General features: G+C 44.3%; 1 protein-coding gene across 1 annotated transcript; it reads right to left on the reverse strand.

The window, feature by feature from the left end:
* Positions 1-5,341: 5,341 nt before the first annotated feature.
* Positions 5,342-7,720, reverse strand: LOC133889526 (uncharacterized). Its single transcript, XM_062330016.1, has 3 exons — positions 7,209-7,720; positions 5,934-7,120; positions 5,342-5,852 (listed from the first exon to the last, which is right to left on the reverse strand). Exons 1-3 carry the CDS (start codon positions 7,537-7,539, stop codon positions 5,472-5,474), a joined length of 1,899 nt encoding a protein of 632 aa, XP_062186000.1. The 5' UTR covers positions 7,540-7,720; the 3' UTR covers positions 5,342-5,471.
* Positions 7,721-18,876: the final 11,156 nt, after the last annotated feature.

Consider the following 18,876-nt stretch of genomic DNA (forward strand, 5'->3'; position numbering starts at 1 on the left):
TTCTTGCTTCACTTTCTGTTTTTTTGTTATCATACAAACCTGAGAGCCAGAAGCTACATCGTATAATGTCAGCGCTTATGCTCCACTTTCTACTCCAATTCAGTCATGGAGTGAAGGGACAAGGGCCACATCAAGTATATTTTGGTACATATGCTCTACTCTCTGCCTTGATTATCACATCAAATAGAGAGTCAGGGGGCTACATCACATACTTTCGATGCTACGACTTTACTCTTTACTCGATCCAGTCATTGAGTAGATAGTCGAGGGCTACAACACCATACACTTTCAATAACACAAGTATGTTCATTTCTACTCTTAGATCGAGTAATTTTTTTTACCATAGAGTCAGGGGCTGCATAATAATAATAAAATTATAAATTTTGTATATGTCTTCTGCAAAAGTTTATCTGGCTTTGCATCGACTGCTTTGGATAAGAGCCAATAGAGGCATATGTTGGGTTGATGACGGACAACTACACCTAATAAAGCATAACGGTATAAGAGATTGTCAGACATCTCATGCCTATGGCTAAAAAAGGTTATAAAGTTCTAGTCGATACCATGTGTGTTCTCTGTCGGGTTCATGTCCGTACGCTAGTCAAGCACGCAAGTCAGTAAAAGTTTATAAAAGGTCATCATTATTTTCTGCTTCTAGTTTTATACTAAGTCTTTTCCTTATTCTTACGGTTGTCTCGAGTGATTACTAGAGGGCCAATATTTCTAATCATTCGTCTAGTTGAGTTTTCATATATCAACGAATATTAAATCAATAAGACTTGAAGGTGGTCTACACGCCTATGGATAGGAGTTGCATCTACTCATGCTATCGCTATTTCATCTATAATGAAATAGTAACAATAGCATGTTAGATAGGCAAAATATTAGCAATGTTTCATTGCAACCATTAGTAAAATCATACCAAAAACCCTACTACTCAACTAAGGAAAAAAGCTTCGGTGATATCCATTTACAATAACACCACTTGAAATTCCCCTCAAGGGATTTTATGATCCTGGAAACCTCGTCATGATAGGAAACTTCAAACATGTCATAATCGTCCCGGTGGTAAGCTGAGTTCACTCAGCGGAAGCTAAGAATTCGACCAGGGATGGTAACTCCGGGTACTGATGGTACGGCTTCAAAGGTCATGCCCAGCATAATTGATCTATCTTTCGCCCAAGGAACAGCCTCCCATTCTAGTGGCTCCCAAATGTCATCACCGAATGCATGGAGGGAAACCGGTATCAATGCATTGTGCTCAACTGGATCATCAATTTGCTTGCCAACGTTCATGAAAAACACACGAGGCTCGACCAGGAGCAGTCAAGAACCACTCAAACTAGGTTACCAGATCTTGAACTCGGACATCGATTGTTCCAATGTCGTCACAGCTCCCGATGGATCTCTCGAAGCCATACCATCCAGAAATACGAAATATGCCACCAAAACTTACCACTAGAGATCTAAAACCACCGTGGTGGTCCATTGATAAGATAAATGTGCACTCCTTTTGTCATCTGAAGATGAAAGCACTGAATCCTCGTAACAATGATGATGAATAATTTCTCATCCTTTCGCATTGCGAACCCCTCCAGGTTCACCTAGAACGCATCATAGGAAAGCGATGGGAGATTACAGAACCATCTGGTCACCGGGTTAATTACCCTACCTTTGATCTGACACCCTCGCTCGATGATGGTCAAGAGCTCGTTTGAGGCCCAATCATCTCCCAGCTGTTGCTAACTAAACCTCAAAAATGAAGGTCAAAAAATGCTTCACTTTCCAGGTGATGGACCTCCACCAAGCCATCCTCATGCATGAACATTCCTTTCAGGATCCACAGAGCAAATTTCGCCGTCCTACGCACTTCACGCCATGAGGTGCAGACACAACAGAAGAAGGCAAAATCTAGTTTGTTAGAGATAGTGTTGAGCACCCTCAAAGACAAAGTCGCCCAATCGGGAGTTTCCGCCATAAGATCCAAAGTGAAAGATGAAGTCTTTCAATAGAATGGGAACAATTGTGGATGAATTCGAAGGGCGAGACTAAATAGGAAGCAACGAGGCTAAGACAATGACAATAAAGTTCTCCCTTCAGATAATTAAATAGGTCTTGCCTCAAGATGAGACTCGGAAATTTTTTCCGTTTTGGATAAAAATTATGGCACTTTGATCGGTGTGAAAAGAGGGATGATGGAGCCATGTGAATCTCTGCACGCCCGTCTGAACACATTTAATTCACATATACTCATTATTTCAAATTTTGAAAGATTTTTTAACTCTTCTCAGAGACGGGTGTTGAGAAGTCGTTATTACTAGCCCTTATTGAGTTTCAAGTATGCATAACAACAGAGCACTCGACCCAAAAGTGTTTCCACTCGATACTCGGAACAGAGCCTCTTCTTATTCGATTCTTTCGATTGTGAGTTCGATCTACCTTACTTGACTAGGATTGAACTTGGCGGTGCTTGAGTAGGCGCTTATAGAAATCGTCCCTGTTGAGTAGAGTTAGGGGGCTACTGTCGAATATCTAACTATAGGGTATATACGTATAAGAAGTATACCATATACAGACGGGGTAGCCGTATTCATACTTAACAACTTTGGATATTATGGAACCAAATCCGCGGTAGCGGATACTTCCGGAATCTAGAAGTTTTATACTAGGAAGGCCTTGATTGCTCACCCAACTCAATAAGACTAGTATCCATGACAGATCTATCTACTTGGACAATAAGAAAAATGACTCCCTATCGACTACGGCTGGATAGGAGATGGTACATCACCCCTATATAAGGCAGGGACCCAGACCCCCGAGGGAGACTCGCTTTCTCTAGACTATTGGAGGTAGGCATCAAGACCTTAGCGCAGGAGGAACTCGATGACTTTAGTCTTAGGTTAGACTAGACATGATCTACTTCTTATAATAGGATAGCCACATTGTCTGTACTCAAGTGAATACATACACATAATCATCCACACAGGACGTAGGGTATTACTCCAACTGGAGGCTCGAACCTGTATACATCATTTGTGCCTCACTTCAAATTCGATCTTTGATCCACGAAGGTAACCCCGTTATTTCCAGACATATTGTCAGGAACAAATCCTCAACACCAGGCGTGCCGCGCTGGGCCGATGGCCTGTCAAGCCAAGCTGTGCCTGTGCTGGCTTGTCTCCATCCGGCCATGTCGTGCCAGCACGGCGTGCCATGCTCTCGGCCTAGTAGGCACGGCCCATTTGGACAACATTAGTAACTGCCACAACCAAATCCGGTTCGGCTGGAATGATAACCATCGCCAGAGGGGGGGCTCAGTTGGTGATGTGCTACCACCGCCCACCTAAGATGCTAGGTCGAGACACCACCGACACCTGGCTGGCACACCACCACCGGCCATCAAGCTGGTCAAGCCGCTAGCATACTGTGTTCGAACGAGCTTAGGTAAGCCGCCGTCGGGATGTGGCCGGATAGGCAGGCCACCTGCAAGGGGCCACCGCTGCTGCTATATGCAGCTCGGGCTAGCCACCCTCAGGGGAGCGGCACCGTACAAGTGGGGAAGCGCTGCCACCGAATAGCACAGTCGAGCGCCGCCAGCATAGGACCAACCACCCCGTAGGGGTGTTGTCGGCAATCATTTGCATCACCGGCTGCCATCGGGTATGGCTGTGCGGCCGGTCGCCGATGTAGGTGACCGCAGTGCCGCAAGAACCATTGGATCTGATGCCACCATGGAGTGAAGACTGGTCGTTGGGTTTGCCCATGCGGCACTGGCCGAGAATGTGTGCTATAGCGCTGCAGACCGAGGGTCATGCGCCATCATGGGTAGATCTGCCACCATTGGATCCAAAGGAGCCGCGAGGCATGGTGGTAGGAGATGGATCATGGCGGCCTCCAGCATTGTGGTAAGCATATCTCCTATTGTTTGATGATATGTTGGAGAAGATGAAGCCATTGCGATGTCTCTTCTTACTGGTGATTAAATCCAATTAGCGAAGATCAATCAGTTTGGGTTCTGCTTGCTTGTCGTTATGCCACTGGTCCTCGGTCGGTGATTGTTCTGGCAAATGGGCGAATGATACAGATGGATGGTGCCTGGATGCCAGACGAAGTGCCCCTCTGAGTGATCCTTCTATGGTGTTCTTCCTTCTACCTTTTGTGTTCTTGCAGCCTTCGTAGTGGATAGAAGAGGGAAACAATGCTGATAACGTGTCCAAAAACAATTGAGATAGTAGAATGAAAAGAGAGAATTTATTTCATTTCCATTAACATGTTTATATATTTATACATAATGAAAGGGTAGTTCATGTTTGTCTGTAAGAGGCATCCCTTCCAAACTGGCAACTCTGTATTGTTGACAACAGTGTTGTTGATCATACTCTTGGTTCACAACACCAATGACAGGTCATTCTAGTTTAGGAATTGGGAGCATGAGTTGCCACACTCTGATTGGATTTCAACCAGATTTTACAGTAGAGTACACAAGACCGATCCATGAACGAATCTGATCCGAATCCTCAGCATTAGAGGAAGCAATGCAAATCATTGTAGCATGCGAAATTATGAGTATTGTAGCATCTGAACTGAATCGTTGGCTTTTGATCTGACAGTTGAGAAGGCATCCTAATGCAATATATTATAGATCCTATGCAATTGCCACTTGACTGGAGAGGATCCCAGATCCAGAAAAAGACAGAAAGAGAAACAACTGAGGCCTAGAGAGAGCAAAAGTCGGATCGAGCGACACAGAACCAAGCGGGATCAGAGCAGAGCGGTGGCGGCATTACTTCCGTGAGCGTGGGTGTGGGCGGCGGCGGGTGGCGGCTCGCAGGAGAAGACCTGGCACGGGAGGCGCCACGGCTCGGTGTCCCCGAAGCACATGTCGTCAAGTTCCTCGCTGCAGCATCACCAGCACCTGCTCCCCGCGCCGCTCGCCACGCACTCACCCCGTGTCGCCAGATCCCGGCACGACGGCGCCTCGGTGTGGCCCTTGCCCTTTCCCGCCCCGTCCACAGCGGCGGCTCCCACGACCAATGCCGCATAGACCAGGATTAGCGTGAGCAAAGCCGCGCGTCTGGCCCTCGCTCGCCATGGCCAATACCACGAGGGGAGATTTGGATGCAAACGCCAAGGGTCAGAGGGTACTCCAGACTACAGAAAGCTGGATCCGTCGTGGTGTGGATCGGGATTTAAAGATGTTATCAAATTTTGATAACATTTTATACATGTTGTCTTTAAAAATAACATTTTAAATCACCAACCCAAAAACTACTCAAGACTCCAAACTTCTGCAGTGATGCGTCATCCATGATAAGTTGAGCTCACATATCATTAACACCGGTATTTTTATTGATTTGAGACAAATTTACACAAGGCCTCAATTCTGGACTCAGTTGTGCAACAGAAAAGGAGTAGTAGTAGAAATGGAGCCGGAAGAAAGGGATGAACAAATAACTCAACTTTACATCGACTCACACGACAAAGTAAACTAACTGTGGATCGATGCCCTTGGGAATGCGCTCAGCATGAGTTTCAGTCAGACCAGTGCAAGTGGTAGCCAAGGAGTCAGCCAGGCGACGAGCAAATGTCATGTAGCTCTGGTAGTCGTGCTCTGCTTTCACTCGTCCACTAGAAGCAATACCGTCGCCGACGTTTTTTGGCAAGAGTCCGCGGGCGCAGCTGTGGTTGTACTGCCACTCACCAGTTTTCCAGTCGAATGCGTAGAGCGGCAGGAACCGGTGGCCGAAGCTGGCCACGAAGTCCACGGCATCCAGCACGAACTCCGCCTCCTGCATCGACGTGTAGTAGGCGAGGCTGACGCGCGTCCACCCGGGCCGCACCCCGTGATAGCCCTGCATCATCGATCGAACGGGATCCATCGTCAGCTCCACGTAGATCCAAACAGGTGAAGTGATCGACCAAGACGTACTCACCAGCTCGACGGCGGATTTGATGGCTTTGGCACGCGCCGGGGTGATGCCGAGGAGCCGGTGGCCGTAGGGCCCCGCGCAGGCGCAACCCGCGCGCGCCTGCACGCCGAACAGGTCGTTGAGCAGCTTCGTCACGAACCGGCAGTGCAGCTGCAGCCTTGGGCGCCCCTGCTCCTCCTTCCCGCCGCGACATCCGCCCTCGGGCTCAGGCTCGTCGTGCGTACGAGGGTACACCACGAAGGACAGTACCGGGAGCCGGGCCGCGCTCGCAGGATCAGCACCGAGCAGCAGGCGCAGGTTGGGGTTGGCGGCCGCGCGGATACGTCGGAGAGCCAGAGCAAGCATGCGGGCCTCGCCCGCCGCGATGCACGCCTCCCCGACCCACTCCTTCACCCGGAACGCCAGCGCCGCGCGGACCTTCTGTATGATCGCCGGCGTTCCCGCGTCCTCGCGCTCCTCGGCGTCGTCGCTGTACACCGTGTCGCGGTGGTCGTACGCGCTGACGTAGAGCACGGTGCCCCCACCGCTGGTGGACGGCGCGGTGCGGTGGAGGCGGTAGAGCCGCGACGACATCGCCAGGACGCCCGGGCTGCCGGGGCCGCCGAGGAACTTGTGCAGGCTCAGGAACACGGCGTCGTAGCCGTCCTCCTCACCGGACCGCATGTCGATGCGCACGTAGGGCGCGCTGCACGCGAAGTCGAAGCAGGCGTAGGCGCCGTACCGGTGCAGCAGGCGTGCCACGGCGCGCGTGTCGGTGCGCAGCCCGGTGACGTTGCTGCACGCCGAGAAGGCACCCAGCATGGGCCGCCCCCCGAACGCGCGCGCCTCCAGGGCCGCCTCCAGGGCGCAGAGGTCCAGGAGGCCGTCCTCCGGGCGCAGCCCGATCTCCACCACCTCCGCTAGGCTCTCCCGCCAGGTGAGCAGGTTGGAGTGGTGCTCGTAGGGCCCCACGAAGACCACCCACCGGTCGGACGGCGGCAGGGCGGCCAGCGCCGCGGCGCGCAGCGTGGGCGGGATGGCCACGCCCGTCACCTCCTGCAGGCGCTTGATGGCCGCGGTGCAGCCCGTGCCGCAGAAGAGCAGCATGTCCTGCGGTCCGGCGCCCAGGCAGCGCTTCACGTACCGCGCCGCCTGCTGGTCCAGCTTGCTCGTGTGCAGTCCCACGTAGCTGTCCTCCGTGTGAGTGTTTCCTGCTCCATCCAATCACCATCCACACGTGTAAGCACCAAGTAGTACTACTAGAAGAAAGGAGAATCGCTAATTGGTACGTGTGCGCACCATAGTAGGGGAGAACGTTGCGCAGCACGAACTCCTCGACGAACCGCAGGCAGCGGGCGGACGCCGTGTGGTCGGCGTACGTGATGCGGCGAGTGCCGAACGGCGACGCGAACTCTGCTTCCGCGCCGATGATCTGCGACCTCAGCCACTCGAGTTTCCCGGACGAGCCGTTGTCGTTGCTCGCATCGGGCTTATTCTTGGCGTCGTGACCCCCATTGCCACCGAGCAAAAGATCATCGAACAGGAGGCGGCCATCAGCATGTTTTGCTGCTGCGCAACTACAAGCAGTAGCAGCAGAAACGGGCGCCACGCGCTGCACGACAAGCGGCATGGGAAATTGGTAATCAACTGCTGTGTTAATTAAGCTGGTATGTACTCCTATATACGAGTAGTGTAATCCGATTGAATGGAAAGACGAGATGGTTTCATGGTTAACGAACAAAAGATCGCTGAGCGAACATATATAGCAGGGATCTAGACTAGCTGCTCTTCCTGTAGAAACAACCCGACCATTTTCCTGTGTCCGGTGATCTGTGTGGAAGGTGCCGTACCGTGGGAGATGGGACTGTGAGCGATGAGTAAACCAAGGAGAAGTCACATACCAACGGCCGGCAATACCGCAGACCGGCCGAATGCAGTGCTACCTGCGCGATCAATTCCAATATCGTTCGCCGTTGCCGGCTAACGAAATTAGGCAGATAAACATGAACGTGCGAGCGAGCAAAACGGTGGAGAAACTGGGGATGTGTTGCTGCTTCGGTGGGCTGGATCGCCTCTGGTTCCGGTTCGAGCTCAGCGGCCGTGCCGACGCGGCGGGCAGGAGGCCGCGTTGCATCACTCCACCAATCAGAGCGAGCGGAACATGTCATTGCGGCCTCTGTGCGATGCCAGCGCACCTCGCACAGCGGTTCACTCGATCTTCCGCCGCTAGATGCGGCCCACTGGAAGAGCTCGACTAGGCAACCGCTCCACTGTCAAGCACAGGGCCGACCATATGGGAATTCGGCCTGATATTGGCCTGCTCATTGCAGGCTTTGCTGACGAGAGTTCGTCAAAGAAATCCGAATTTTTTTTATATATTTTTTTCCAAAATTTTCAAGATTACATGTCCATTTAAAAAATAATGAAGTCTATCCTACCGTCGCCCGTTCAACAGGCGAGAACAAAGTGTTATTTGTTTGAATTATAGGTTGAATAATTAGAGTAGGAAAAAGCCTATATTCTAAATTCAAATTCAAATTTGAATTAGGTTATTATTTGTTTGAATGCATTCATGCTGGAAATATGCATGTAGGGTTTATTTGGCTTTTTGTTTGGAGTTTATTTGTCTTTGTTTGTTTTGATTTATTTTAGAATAGAAATATATTAGAAAAAGAAATGAAAAAGGAAAAGAAGAGAAAACCAAATTCTACCAAGCCCATGGCCTGCCTGACCCATTCTTTCTCTCCCTCCTGGCCTGGTCCGCCAGCCCAACCGACCAGCTCCTGCTTCTCCCCGCCTCAGTCCAAGTTGGCCCGCCCTGAGCAGCCCAATGCGCCGTTCCGCCAACCCAAGCTAGCGCATCAACATTTAAAGATGATAAAAGGAAACTCTTCGTCAATGCATCTAATTACCGCTCCTTATTGGTAATGTGAGGTCCCATCCCTTCTTCAGTGACTCTTTAAGCATCTAAACCTTTACCTTGCAAATAACAAGTCATTAGAATTTTTCAACGGGAGAAATTAGTATCATCGAAGAGTGGAGCGCTAGGGTACCCATCACAACCTAAACATCACAAATCACTAGGCGGTGAAGCCTTACCAGTTAAATGAGACTAAGGCTCAAATGTCACTTGAATTAGCAAAACCTTGTGAAAGGTATGAGGTTCTAACACTAATTGTAGAGCAAATATGAGCCCTAACTCTGATACTAATTGTGAAGGACCGATGATGTCCTAGGAGATGGGTGAATTAGGACATTTAAAAGCATAAAATAAATTGGTTCTAAAAACTTTACAAGATAAATCTATATCAATTTCTATCTAAATGTACTCTAGGTTTATCTAGTGCATCTATTCTACCATTCAAAAGGTTTGCAACCTATAACCATCCTAGCAAACTACTATAGAAAGATAAATGCGCAAAAATATATTGCAAGTATGTAAATACGAAAACGTAAATAAGATAGAGACAAACTCGGCACAAATGATTTTTATCCATGGTATCGATGGCATGAATGTCGTCTCTAATCCATGTTGAAGCTCCACCAAGGATATACTCTCAGTCGGCACCCAGTCACTACTTTTGAGCCACCAGGCTACCAAGGCAAGGCCTCAAGCCGAATGAACCGCCAAGCCACCAAGGCAAGGCCTTAGCACTAACCTCTCTTCCAGTCAATTGCCACCGTGATCAGTTCGAAGCTTGAGCTACCAAGACAAGGGTCTACACGTGTCTTCTCGCCGCTCCATACCAAGTCAGAGGGTCAACAAGCTTGAGCAACTCTGGCTCAAGGTGCCGACCAGCCACCAAGACTTCAAGGCGCCGGTATACCACTCGGTACAAGTTAGGATCACTCTTTGATCTACTCTCTAGATAGAAATCACCTAGCAACACTCCTCTCTAGGCCTATAAGCAATAATCAATCACTAAATGTGTATTTAATTGCCTTGGATGATCACATTAACCACTTTGATGGTTTTGATGTCTTTTCAAGTGTCTACATGTTTCTTTGAACTCTAGTAGGATGCCACATATCAAATGACTGAGTGGAAGGATATTTATAGCCTCAAACCCACGGACTAGTCGTTTTCCCAATAGCTCAGAAAAGTTGTTAACACTGGATGATCCAGTGAGAACAGTAGTACTAACACTGTATCATCCGGTGAGTACATCTTTAGAAACTAGCCGTTAAACTCCCACTTAAAGTCATCCTAAACATCGTACTATCCGACATAACCTTTAAAACATCACCGGACTATCCAGTGAGTTATCTTGAGCTAACCCAGCCACTTCATTCTTCTGTGTATAAAATACTCAGGTGTGATCCTCCAATGTACACGCTTCACATCACCGAACCTTCTGGTCTATTGGTCTCCGATCTTCAACATCAACAAGACTCTCTGTAAGAATTACTCCGGTGTAAGCCTCCGGTGTACACAGCACCTATCATCGGACCATTCGGTGAGGTATTCTTCGACCTTCAACTCGTGGAAATGCGTATGAAGGAAATATTCCAATGTGAAGCATCTGGTGTGTACAACAGCGGCATCAGACCATCCAGTGAGTTGATTCTTGTTCTTCTGTGCTTGAATTCTTCTCAGCAAGTATTAGTCTGACGTAATCCTCCGGTGATCACTGGACCATCTGGTGAAGCCATCTGCATTCTCCCATTTGTCAATAATACTCCACTGCTTCTGCCTATTTGACACTGGACCATCTGGTGAGGTCTTCAGCATTCTCTCTTCTTTTGTCAGAAATGCTTCAGTGAGTTCAACACAGATCATCGAACCATCCGGTGAGAGCAATTCTCCTGGGAATTTTCTAATTCTATCAATCTTTGTTCTGACTATGGTGGCATCTTTATATATTGCATCCATGAGACCTACTAAAGCATATACTTAACAAACATATTAGTCACAATAACTATGTTATCATTAATCACTAAAATCACAATCATAACCTAATAAGATCATTTTCGCTACACTATGGATGGTAAGAAGAGCTCATAAGCAGCTGAGTATATATGAGTTTGAATAATTCTTGCCAAATATTACTTGTAAAGACACGGTTAGGGATTAGGGATTTCCTTCTAAGCCTCGTATCCATGGAAACCCCATAATCCCTAACCTTCTCATCTCGAAACCCTAACCCCGATGAACTTTGACATCAATTTAGTCGCTTGACAGTTAGACTTTCATGACAGTTGAAAGACCAAAAACGGATTTTTTTTTCCTTCTACTTTTTTATTTTTTATTTTTACTAATTTTTCCGAGTTTTCTAATTTTTCTATTTTCTTAAAAATATCTATGTTTTCAATTTTCATGATTTCTTTTTCATTTTCTTGATTTTTTTATTTTTTGACTGGTTTGCCACGTGTGTGAAACCACCACCACATTAGCAAAAATTGGGGTGGTTTAGGTGCGAGGGGTATTTTGTCCAATTTCTTCACTTAGGGTTGTAGGATGTATGGTTTTGTAGTTTAGGGTTGAAAATTAGACTTCTGTGATAATTGGAGGGTGTAAATCAGACTTTTTTCAAAAATTGTGATGCTTGCGTTTCATCTTGGCCCATGATGTTAGAGTAGAGAATAATTGAGAGGAGTTGAACTCAAGAATATAGTGTATTAAATTTTCCTCATTGTATTGTGATGTCTCAAATATATAAGTTCAAGGGATGTCATCGGAGAGACATTTCTCTCCAACAACACGTAGAGGCCTAAGTCCCCATCCGGCCCGTCGAGTCTCCATTCATCCTGCCCATATGGGGCAAGACAAGGCAAAGCAAGACGGGGCGGGGGCGGGTCAAGTTCTGCCCCGCCCCGCTCCGTTCTGGAGTATATGTTACATACACGTTTAGTGGGTTTATTAAGAAGTTTATTATCCTTTTGTAATGAAATTTTTAGTATAAGAAGTTTATTATCCTTTTGTAATGAAATTTTTAGTAAACTAATACATATATGTAACTATTGTCATGTTATGTTAGGTCTCGTGAACCTTAGATGTAGTTTTTTATTGATTTATATGTTATACTAGCTATTATCTTATTATTAAATTTGATCTAGAGCTTTTAACAATTTTAATTGGAGTGGGACGAGACGGGTCAAAATAAAGACAGGGCTCCATAAAACGGGGTGGGATAAGAAAAAACTTCACCCGATCTCGGGTTAGGGCGGAACGGGATGGGTGGAGGCAAAACTTGTTCCCGCCTCACTCCATCTAGGTCTCTACATGCGGGTGCCGTTCAGAAAGATATCTCCCCTCGAAGGACACGAACACACAACTACTATGAATAGATTGGAATTTACCAATTCTCAACACATGGAAATGCAGGAGGGTGATATGTGCAACCAAGCAATAGGTCATCTCAAATAAGCAAATCAACTAAAGCAATAGCATTTCGATACGCGCAAGCGAGCTAACAGCGATACGTAGTTTTTTTAGGGAATAACAACGACGTAGTTAGTAGTATAATATAATCATGCATATCAGCCTGAATTTGGATACATACGTCCAATGGAAGAAGAACCTTCACGGGCGTACGTGGGCCCCTTGAAAAATCTGAATACCGTGTGGTTACGATCAATGATTCTTCTTCCCCCGTGGTGAAAAGGATTCACGGAAAACATACGAGCCGATCGCAAGTTCAGAAACTCACAGTTGTAGTTCATGTTTATACTTAGTTAAGTATCTGGATGTTATAAACAAAATATAAATATAAATCTAAAGATATACAGATATAGATGCGTCATGGTAGCACTGTTAAAAAAAACATCGAGAACAATATTATATAGCTTGATTCCAAATAGAATAAAAATAGAGCTAATTTTTTCCTAATTTATCTATTATTTTCATTAAGCTAAGCATCTTACCGTGAGCTTACGCATGCGATGCGTATCTGCTCAGCGCTCAGTTGGATCACTTGTCAAGCGCGACTGCGCGAGATGCATGTGAATATCCTTGCAGGCTTCAGTCCTTTCTCCTTGCATGGCCATGGGCAACCATGAAGAAACGAGAGTCAGGACGAATGGTTTTCTCTCCTGGATTTTACGGCGCTTGCAGATTACAACGACATCGGTGGCCAATCGTCCCTTTCCTTTCGTGTTCTTGGTTGCTTTTTTCAAGCATCTGAAGCTACCACACAAGCTAGGCCACTTCGCTGGAGTGACGATGCAGCACGATTTTATACAAAAAAAATAGCAATTTGCCAGACTGAAACCTCCGGTAGTCCAGTTTGATCATAAAAAGGAAGAGCATGGTATTAAATAATCCCTAATCGAGGGATTCGTGGGCTTTATACCGAAAGTACTCTTGATGGTTTTATTTCTCTTTATGTGTAACACCCTTTACTCATCTAAGGACTAATGAGGAAAAGGCTCGAAACTCCACCTACTGTTTCTTGTGTTCTTTCTCCTGGGTTGTGCTTGGTTAGGGAAGGGAAATGGTGTCTCTCTACCCCCTCTTTGCGCCTCTTTCTTGGATCAGGAACAAGGAGAACAGATCTAGTGACTGATGACCATGCAGATTACTTAACACATGGAACATCGTTTCCTAATCATATAGGTATAGGTCGTTCCATCTATCCATACTTAGTAACCATGGCATGTGTGTCACATACGTGCAAAACCAAAATATATTGTCATACAACCACTAATAGGACATATTGTTGGTTGTGCAAGCTCATGCTAGTCAGCATGCACTCATACTCCCTCTGGTCTGCCATAGGTGCCGAGGTCACTCAACTCGTCCTCACAACTATCCCAAGCATTGATCGCCACATAGCCTAGTTCATGCTCTCGAGTATGTGTGCCACCTCCGTGGCTGCCTTTACGGCCACGGTGTCCTTGGTTGTGAGCACGCTCCCACTTGACTTACATTCCCATTAGTATCCTCCTCACTATGTTGGCCACCCCACCTCACCTCTCCCCTACTCTCCTCCTGCGTCGCCTGTAGTGTAGCCATATGTCAATTATAGGCCAGCATTTAGTCATATTTAGTACTTGAGAGTTTTCTCTCCTCGGTGAAGCTAGGTGATTTGATAAGGATTATTACATACTAATAAAATCTATTATTAATTAAAATGGTATAAACCGAACAAACCATAGTTTAGAACTCATTCTATTTATAGAAATTATAAAACAGAGCAAGACAATGGCCCCATTGCACTAAGCTGGCACAACCACCATAATAGAGATTACAAAAATCCTAATATTCAACCCCACATTTGGATCCAAACTATGCTTTTTGAATTTTAGAGACACGTATTATAATCAGACGTAACACAAATCAGATAATTGAAATGACCTATTATGTTTTGATAAACTAACGTATGCTAAGATTGTTCTATGATATCAAGGAGAAAAATGAACCAAACAACAAGTAATATATATATGGTTAAACACATAGTTACATAAACAAATAATTTATCTTCATGAACTATCTAATCCTCGATGCGCTTAACAAATTTTTGCACAACTTTGGAGATGTTATCTTTTGTTCATTTTTATTGTACTTCAATAGGTCTACTAAGAACTTCTTCCTTAGTTCGATATACATGCATTATATATCATTGTCAAAAAAAATTGTATAATCATATGGCTCAAATGCTTACTATAAACCGCTACACAATGGATAATACTCGCAATTCAAATTGGTGTTTCTATTCATTCACCAGTCCACGCACGTGTAAAGTTGATAACAAATCATGGCATGTCCCTACATAAGAACAAAGTGTTATATTTTTTAGATAAACTAAGGGTGTGTTTGGTTCAGGGGATGAGGTGGGATGGGAGGGGTGATACCTGTTTTTTTGTGTTTGGTTCAGGGGCAGTACGGATAGGATCATCCCTCATAAAAAATATTCTCTCAATATGTTGGATGAAGCTATCTTTCCAAATTGATGGGACGAAGCCATTCGCCTTTGCTAATCATACTCATTAGTAAAATAATTAGTTATATTAGTATGTTTGTATTACTTATTAGTATATATTACTATAAGATTAGAATTTGTAAGGGTTAATGTGCTAATTAGTGGTAATTAATGAGCTAATTAGAGTTAATTAGCATAGTTTATTATTAATTAGTAATGATTATGGTAAGAGTAACATTAATATGCGTTAGTGTATGTTAATTAATGTATTATTAATGATTATTATTTAAAATTAAAAGATATAATTAGTTGATGATTCTCGTCCCCATCCGTCCTCATCCCTCCAACCAAACAAAAAGAGCGGCTCATCCCATCTATCCAACCAAACAAAAAAGAGGATCATCTCATCCAAAAAATAAGAACGGTGCTATCCCATTCCACTTTATCTCCTAACCAAACACACCCTAATTAGTCGTGTGGATGTTCTAAGCAAGTTACCAGAACTATTTTTAGAATACACAGTGGTAATTGATCTTTAGTTTGATGTGATGAGTTTGATCATTTAACTCGCTTTGCCAATGCATTATATATCATTATCATGAATAGTAGTTTTACCAGTTTAGGACTTATGTGCTAAGTGTATATCATTGCATGATGAAGAATGTTCACTGTCTAAATTAGTTGATCTAGTCCCTTCACCATTCTAGGTGTGCATCAAATTAATGTATGTATGTATGTATGTATGTATGTATGTATGTATATATATACTATATGTATATTATGTAGGTATGTTTACTGTAGTTTATGTCTGCGTACACCCCATAAGTGTAACTCATAGTGTTTCGGGTTGTAACTCATAGTATTTCGGATTGTAACTGAGAGATGTGCGCAGTGCGAATAACAAGTTGTAACTCACAGTGTTAGCTTCTCGTGTTGCAATTATGTATTTATGGACGTGAAGTTGTAACTGGTCACCTAACAAGTTGTAACTCACAGTGTTTCGAGTTGTAACTGGGGAATGTATGCAGTGCGAATAACAAGTTGTAACTCACAGTGTTAGCTTTTCGTGTTGCAATTATGTATTACTGTACGTGAAGTTGTAACTGGTCTACCTAACAAGTTGTAACTTATATTGTTTCGAGTTGTAACTGGGAGATGTACGTAGTGCGAATAATAAGTTGTAATTCATAGTGATAGCTTCTCGTGTTGTAATTATGTATTTCTGGACGTAAAATTGTAACTATTCTACCTGATAGAATGAATTGTTACCTAGGGATGCTCTTCATTGACATTACAAGCTGAAATGTCTAATAACTTCCTCATGAGAAGAAATGCATGACACAAAGTGTAGCATAGATTTGGCCAACTCGGGGTAAGTGCATACCGGTTCTTGGCCATTTCACAAGCCCCACGTGAGTGCAAATGCACAAGCTTCCCTTTCAAAGTTATTGCGAGTAATCAACTCCACATATTTCACAACTTCATATACCAAGGACAATAGGGTAAATAGCACATGCTTGAAGTTAGCAAGAAGCATGTGACCTTTAACACAAATGTGATTTTAAAATAACAAAAAATTCAAATAGGCTCATTGGCAAATCCGATAAATGGAAATATGCAATCATTTCACATATGTATAAATAAGAAAATTCAATGCTTGATACAAGTCGTGCAAACAATACCCTCCATCTTTCACTATAGTTAATATACTGACAAAATTGCAATACCAAGAGAAGCAGTACAAACTGAACAGGACATTTATAATTTTTGGAGAGCACATGAGCCACTATTTCAATATCTACATATGACAGGTAGGTACGATAAAATATAGATAAAATGACCCCAATACCAAATGAACCACGATCATAAATTGTACATGTCACTCACATGTCTCGTGGCAAATGATGTCTAACCTTCCTCGAAATGGTGGCGCTCTATATAGGTATTATATCGAGCATATCCTAAGGGCATGCTTACTTAGAGATGGGGTCAATGAAGGCATGCAAACATGACACAATATATACCATTCCAAAATGAATGTAACCCTTGAAAAGCTCCTTATGTTACTGATTTCCAACCATAAATTGATCAATCTTTTGATGCTCAGGATATCAATTCTAGTCACTCAGACTGGCACATAAAGAAAGACAATGCTTGTTGGAGATCTTCTGACAAGATAAAAGGGTGATATCGTGCTCAAAAAAGCATCCAAAATCATTAGTCGTTGCAAAATATGACATCGGCACATAAATTAACATAGAGAATCAGTACAAACTGTGCATGATATTTATATTTTTTTAGAGCCCATGAAACTAAATAAATGTGCCAACCTCAGTTAACCATGATCCCAATCTAATTGCCTTTTACGCTTAAGAGTAGAGCCATAGAGGATTAAAAGTATAATAATCTAATAGCCACATTGTTACATTTGGCAACTGGAAAAATGTAATGTTTAGTTCTTTCACATACCCCCGCCACGCTAAGACCCACGTAAATCCTGCGCATGAGGCGTAGCGGAACAATCGCCCCCGCGCGATTCTCGCACCCATGCGTGTTATTTTCGCGCTGGTTCAGTTAATGGCAAAACGAGTAATTTTAATAATTTGAACTTTAGGAATGGAGAGGAATCTTTAACTATAAATAGTTTGATCGTGTATTAGATACGATAAAGATTATATAATTTTATTATAATTTGTGTATTTTATAGAAATATAGAGTCAGAGTAGCCGAGTTGATTTGAACACATTTTTACATCCTGCACTGACTACTCGTACGTACGTGCACGAGCCGCCGTGAGACGTGCGAATATCTGCTGAATATTCTGTTAATCAAATTATCTTTTCTCAACATGTCAGTTTCTCCTCATAATGCAGTAGGCCCGAAGAATTGACTACGCTGTTGCTTAGCAGTCTGTGTTTCAGACTTTCAGTGAGAGGAAGGCAGAAGCTAGCCAGAATTTAATATATAGTATTTTTTTCTTTCGCAAAAAGTATATTTTTTAGGAATGAATTTTTAATATCTGGCTGCGTTCCAGTCTATCTTCCCGTCCCGTCCCATCGTCCACTGGTAGTATATTTTTTAGTGCCATTGCGACTGAACATTGTTTATGCGTCAGGAGCCGCGTTCTACAAGTTCGTCTGGCTCTACAACAAGCTACTGGACACCAAACTCGGCAACCTCCATCAAGTTTTTTATGCCGGCCTTTCATTCGGGACCAGCGCGGATGAAGTAGTACGTCGCCTTACGAGGACACTGGATTTCCTACGCTAAGTAGCCAGGTTATATTTTGAAAAAGTAGAATCAAGATGGTTTCGCTTTGATCGCACTACTGCCACGTAAAACCTGTTTCCTCTATTGATCAACTCCGTAGCCGCTGCCTGATCGAACACGCTTTCTTGGCCCCTCTTGCGATCGCTCAGTTTTGGTTGAGTCACGCACTAGGCTAGGGCTGTCCTGAGCTGGTCACACAACCAGGAAGTGGGACTGGGAAACACCGGTACGTGCATTACAACGTGAAAACGAAAGAAAACGGGAGCCCTAATTCCCAATTCCGGGGAAGCAGCATGCAACCTTGCAAATCGTACAGTTCGGTTCACGCACGTCACAAGTGACGGATCTAAAATAAAAATGATCGGATATTCTATTTATTAAATTAAAGATTTTGATGTCTTACTTATTAGATTAGGAGATGTCCTATAAACCTAAGTACATTGGATAGATCATTAAAAAGTAAAAAATTATCTAATATCATATACACTTCAATCTTAAATGTGAGTTCACCCTGTCCGCCATTCTCACCACAGCTCAAGCTTGGCCAAACGGAGGCTAACCTTGGCTATAAAAAGGCAAAAGCATGCGTGCGTGTCGCCGAAATCGACACAGGCAATCAGCACCGGATAAGGGCACGCGTGAGAACAACCGGCCGTATAGGCACGGCCGTCTTGTCCCCGTTTTTATCCAGCACCAGGTTGTGTTTGGTTCCACCGGACTAGGATCTGTAGAACTGTATAAATAAGTTAAGAGGAAGTATATTAAGTGTAGTTATATTTATTGAAAAAATATTTTGTTTATCTGTCTGGATATGTTGATTTAAGTTTATATTTGAT

This window comes from Phragmites australis, chromosome 1 (genome assembly GCF_958298935.1).
Source record: "Phragmites australis chromosome 1, lpPhrAust1.1, whole genome shotgun sequence".
Lineage (NCBI taxonomy): Eukaryota > Viridiplantae > Streptophyta > Magnoliopsida > Poales > Poaceae > Phragmites > Phragmites australis.